This window comes from Zingiber officinale, chromosome 9A (assembly GCF_018446385.1).
Source record: "Zingiber officinale cultivar Zhangliang chromosome 9A, Zo_v1.1, whole genome shotgun sequence".
Classification (NCBI taxonomy): Eukaryota; Viridiplantae; Streptophyta; class Magnoliopsida; order Zingiberales; family Zingiberaceae; genus Zingiber; species Zingiber officinale.
In genome coordinates, this window is record NC_056002.1 from 133,650,286 (window position 1) to 133,655,886 (window position 5,601).

General features: G+C 45.9%; 1 protein-coding gene across 1 annotated transcript; it reads left to right on the top strand.

Moving 5' to 3' along the window:
* Positions 1-269: 269 nt before the first annotated feature.
* Positions 270-3,444, top strand: LOC122020162 (pectinesterase-like). Its single transcript, XM_042577944.1, has 2 exons — positions 270-2,066; positions 2,155-3,444. Exons 1-2 carry the CDS (start codon positions 950-952, stop codon positions 2,853-2,855), a joined length of 1,818 nt encoding a protein of 605 aa, XP_042433878.1. The 5' UTR covers positions 270-949; the 3' UTR covers positions 2,856-3,444.
* Positions 3,445-5,601: the final 2,157 nt, after the last annotated feature.

Genomic DNA, 5,601 nt, shown 5'->3' on the forward strand with positions numbered 1-5,601 from the left:
GCCAGATAAATTTTCATTAATTAGTTTGCGTGGGGTGTTCATGTATTTCTTCATATCTAGTATGTAAGCACAACATAAACAAACAAACAAATACAACATCATTACACTTTACGAGTATCGTTGCGCTAACATATGCCACACGACTACATAGTGCATCTTGAGAATGCCACTTGATGATATAATCTTTTATGCAACCTTTCTATATCTCCTATGGTTCCACCTACAATGAGCCACATGGAGAATTCCACTAGACACATTATAGTAGAAACCACATACAATACAGTTAACTCCATAATATCAAGTCATCCTCATATCTATGATAAAGGCCACCTCTCCAAGATGAAGTGTACTCCTCTACAAAAGAAACGAGTTGATTAAGCAACAAAGTAAGAAAAGTTTATGCCAAGTAACCATTTAAGATCTCCTCTTCAACCCACACCAAACACTTATAAAGGACCACCAAAAGGGAACAATTCTAGTAAAATTGACGCTTGAATCTTGATGTTGAGTCTCAATTCATCCTCTATACTCCAAAACTAGTGCGTCCAAGAGGAATCATTTGAATTATGAAGGATAAAATAGAACGTCGAAACTAATGACCTATTCTACTAAGGTAACTCATCTATAATGATTAATGAAAAGTAGACAAAATGATATGTTTTAGAATTAGTGCACCTCTCTTATCTACCTACTAAATTAATGATATAAGACTCTCCATTATTCATAGAACAAGGTCATGTGATCATAAGATGCATAAGAAGCCCCCTCACTCAAAATTTGTCTTGCCCTTGTGGGTTTAGGGTGAAGTGACCAGTCGCCTTCATCTCACATGGATCAGGACATGGACCTCCCACCAACCTCTCCTTCCAAGTAAACGCCCATCATCCCCTCAATTACTCTTAAATGCTTCCCTTCCTAGGCTCCTAGCACACTCGCTCTTCGTTTAGACATGGACTACGGTCGACTCGGTTCGTCGACTCACTCTGTTTCCGGCAATCCCCAGCCGAGTCGCGACGAGTCAAAGTCAAAGCAGCGGCGGCGCCGATTCTTCTGGGCGGGTTTGCTGGCCGCCGCCTTCCTCCTCTTTGCTGGCGGCGTGTCGGTGACTGTCCTCGTTATGCGCGGCGGGAACCGGTCGGGGTCGTTGCCGAGTCGGGCGCCGACGCAGGCGATGTCGCAGGCGTGCGGCCTGACTCGGTTCCCGGCCCTGTGCCTGAGCTCGCTGCTCGACTACCCGGGCTCCTTCGAGGCCGGCGTGCGCGATTTGGTGCACATCTCCATCAACATGACGCGCGGCCGCGTCGGCGACGCGATGTACGGCGCCTCCGCGATCACCGGCACCGGAATGGGGAAGCTCGCCCGCGCCGCCTTCCGCGACTGCATGGAGCTGCTGGGCGACTCGCTGGAACAGCTCTCCGACTCGCTGCTCGTCGTGCTGCCCCCGTCGTCGTCGCCCTTGCAGTCCACGGAAGCTCGGGTCAGGGGCGCCTCCGACGAGGACGTGCTGACGTGGCTGAGCGGCGCCGCGACGAACCACGACACGTGCCAGGAAGGGCTGCAGCAGGTGGAGGATCCCTACGTGAGGGAGTTCATGGAGGACCAGTTGAAGGACCTCTCTGAGCTCCTCAGCAACAGTCTCGCCATGTTCTCCGGCGTCAGCCGGAACAAGGACTTCACCGGCATTCCCATCCAGAACAAAAAGAAGAGAAAGCTCCTCGCCGCCCCCGTCGGCGACGGCGACGGCGACAAAGAATTCCCGGATTGGATGGGGAAGAAGGACCGGCGGCTTCTTCAGATACCGGCGGCGAACATCCAGGCCGACATGGTGGTATCCAAGGATGGGAACAGCACCTACAGGACAATCACTGAGGCCGTCAAGGCCGCGCCGGAGAACAGCGGCCGGCGAATCATCATCTACATCAGGGCGGGCCGGTACACTGAGAATATCAAGATTGCGAGGAAGAAGACAAACCTCATGCTCATCGGCGACGGCAAAACCCAGACCATCATCGCCGGATCCCGCAGCGTCGCCGACAAATTCACTACCTTCCACACCGCCACGCTAGGTACGCACAACACAATCCTTGCCCTGTTCCGTCAAATTAAATATTCAAGAGCTTCAATTCGATGATCGCATTAATTAATTCGTGGCAGCGGCGACGGGGACGGGGTTCATTATGAGGGACATAACGGTGGAGAACACGGCGGGGCCGGAAAAGCACCAGGCGGTGGCGCTGCGGGTGGGGGCGGACCGCGCGGCGGTGTACAGGTGCGACATCAGGGGATACCAGGACACGCTGTACGTGCACTCGCAGCGGCAATTCTACCGGGAGTGCGGCGTCTACGGAACCGTGGACTTCATCTTCGGCAACGCGGCGGCGGTGCTGCAGCGATGCACTCTGTCGGCGCGCAAGCCGCTGCCGCAGCAGAAGAACACCATCACGGCGCAGGGCCGGAAGGACCCCAACCAGAACACCGGCATCTCCATCCACTTCTGCCGGCTGACGGCGGAGCCGGAGCTGGAGGCGGCCAAGGCCGACTACCCCACCTACCTGGGCCGGCCGTGGAGGCAGTACGCCAGGGTGGTGTACATGCAATCCTCCATGGGGGACCACATCCACCCCGCCGGGTGGCTGGAGTGGGACGGCGCCTTCGCCCTCGGCACCCTCTACTACGGCGAGTACATGAACTCCGGCCCCGGCGCCGGCGTCGCCATGCGCGTCAACTGGCCCGGCTTCAGAGTCATCACTCTGCCGTCCGAGGCGAGCAAGTTCACGGTGGCCAAGTTCATCTACGGCTTTTCGTGGCTACCGATGACCGGCGTGGCTTTCTCTGCCGGCCTAGACGCCTTGTGATCTAACGGAATTCACGCACCGGTTAATCTTCTTCTCCTCCTCTTCTTCTTCCTCTCTTCTTCCCTGTTTCTGCTTTTTCTTGTAGTAATTCTCCCTTGAAACTTCTTCCTCTTCATGTTCCTCTTCCTCTTCCTCTCTTCGTGGCTATCAAGGACTGGCGTGGCTTTCTTCACCGGCCTCGACACCTTGTCATCTAACAGAATTCACACGCCGGTCAATCTTCTTCTTCCTCGGCCTCCTCCTCTTCATCATCTTCTTCTTCTTCTTCTCCCCTTTTTCTGTTTCTTGCAGTAATTCTCCCTTGAGACTTCTTCTTCTTCGTCTTCCTCTCTTCATGGCTACCGATGACTGGCATGGCTTTCTCCACCAGTTTGTCCGCCTTGTGATCTATCGGAATTTAGCCGCCGGTCAATCTTCATCTTCATCTTCCTCCTCCTCCTCCTCCTTTCTTGTAGTAATTCTCTCTTGAGACTAATGAAGAAAGGAAATAACTGAAACTTGCTAAACTGTGAAATTTGCCACAACAACTTTTCAAAGTTTTTGGCACAAAATGTCCATTGTTTCAGAGCTGATTGTTCTATGGAATAATTCGAATTTGCAAATATCGATTCCATAGATTTCGAGCTTTTCTTCTTTGATCTACATTATAGTTCTTCTCTCTCTCTTTTTTTTTTTTTAATGTATTTGTGTTGTGTTCTTTGTTATTCATGTGAAAGCTATTTTGGACCTATCTAAACTTATACAAGTCTCAAAATAAATAGCAATTAGTTGAGTGTATTATGAGGAATTTACAAGGCGAGGTGGGGAGAATTTGTTGGTGAACTACTCTCTAAGTACCGTGATAATTAAACATGCATTATTTTTGAAAACGCAAAAAATTCATAATTGTTTTTGTTGGTGTTGTGAAAGTAGGTCAGATCGCTAGAGGGGAGAGGTAAATTATCTACGACTTAACAATGACATACATTACTAAAACAAATAATGCATGAAAGAAAGAGACTTGAAATTTACTTGATTTGTAATCCAAGAGTTGCTAGTCCAAGAACTATGAAAGTATATCCACTAAGTTTTCAACCCGAAGAGAAACCTCTTATAGCAATTGAGCACAAGAGTAATAAAACAGAACCAAAAGACAATGAATTCGAGTGTGTTGTTTTCTTTTTTTCTTCGAGCTTGAGTCCTATATATTCTCAATCTCAATCTAACTCTTGTAGTGGCGTGGCACCTTTCAGTCGCTTGGAAGTCTTCCGGTTGGTTAGATCTTTGCTAATGTGGCTTTAGATTTTATCCACTTTGGCAACGGTTCGTTAACGGCTTTGGATAGCACAGCTCCTTCTGGTCACCTAAAGGCTTTTCGGTCTCCTAGAAGTTGTTGACGTGGTCGTTCTCATACTTTCCAACAATGAGTCTAGATGACTCAGCAGTCGGCTTTCGGTCACCTAAACTACTTCCAATCGTTTGGAATATGGTTAACCTTTGTCCTTGACCATTAGCTGACCGCCTTCTCCAGTCACATGGGTGATACTACGATCACTCGGACACTAGATCGCCCATACCCAGTTCTAGTCGCCTTGATCGGTCTTACTTCTGGCACATTCCTCGTGTGTCTTTCTCGCTTCACCAAAACGCTCTTCCACTGCTCCTTGTACTTCAAATGCACCGAGTCCGTCGGCTCCTCTCTCGTGCCATCCTTCTCACTCGCTTGCTTCTTTTGCGAAAGCTTTGTCATTTCCGATGCTCCTTAACCATCGGTTATATATATATTCTCCTAATTCCATATACACTTAGACCCACATATTGAAATACAATAAAACCCTAACTTAAAGATATTTGGCTACGCATTAAAATATCATCATAGATTCCAACCGTTTTGACTAACAATGGAATGTGCATGAGTAACAACAAAATTATCAAATGAAACAAAACTATCAATCTTGGCTTGTTTAAAATTTTTACATGGCCCGCCAAAAATTAGAACATAAAATGACTATAAAACAAAGAACACAACCGTGTTCATTTTTTTTTTATTTTGTCTAATTTAGACTTTTATATTAGTGGTCGAATTTTTTATATAGACCTATATATATATATATATATAAACAACTTGAAACTCAAGAAGTTGCAAAGAGAGAACAATAAAAAAGAAGGCTTGTTTTCGAAATTTGCCAAACTATAATGAAGGCATAGAATAAACTAATAAGTTCTAAGGATTAGAATAGAATGCTTGTTTGTAAAACTTAACCATTATATATTCATGTAGCAATTTTGACGATAATAGTTATATAAACATTAAAAAAAAAAAAAAAAAGGTGAGTGTTAGTAGTTTACCAAACCTCTATTTAGTTTAGAATTTTTGACACATTTAATTGGATAAAAAATTATTTCTATATGAATGGTGAATAAGAAACAAAATAGATAAACATAAAGAAGAAATAAAAACACATATATTTTATTATTAATCTTATTATTATTATTAATGTGGATGAAAGAAGAAATAAGAGATGAAAAGACATGTATTTGTGGGAGGCAAAATGATGGTTGTATAGTGTAATGAAAGGGCATTTGTGGAGAGATGAAAATGCTTTCTGTTTTTGTGGAATTCTAGGGTTGCAATAATATTTGGACCGGATGTTTGACGAGGTTTAGGCGATAAGTTAGGCGGGTTGGGTTTCAAGTTAAGTGTTTTTGGGCAAGAAGATGAGTAGTTCAAGTTAGTTTATAGGGCATTTAGAGCTTTTGACAAGCT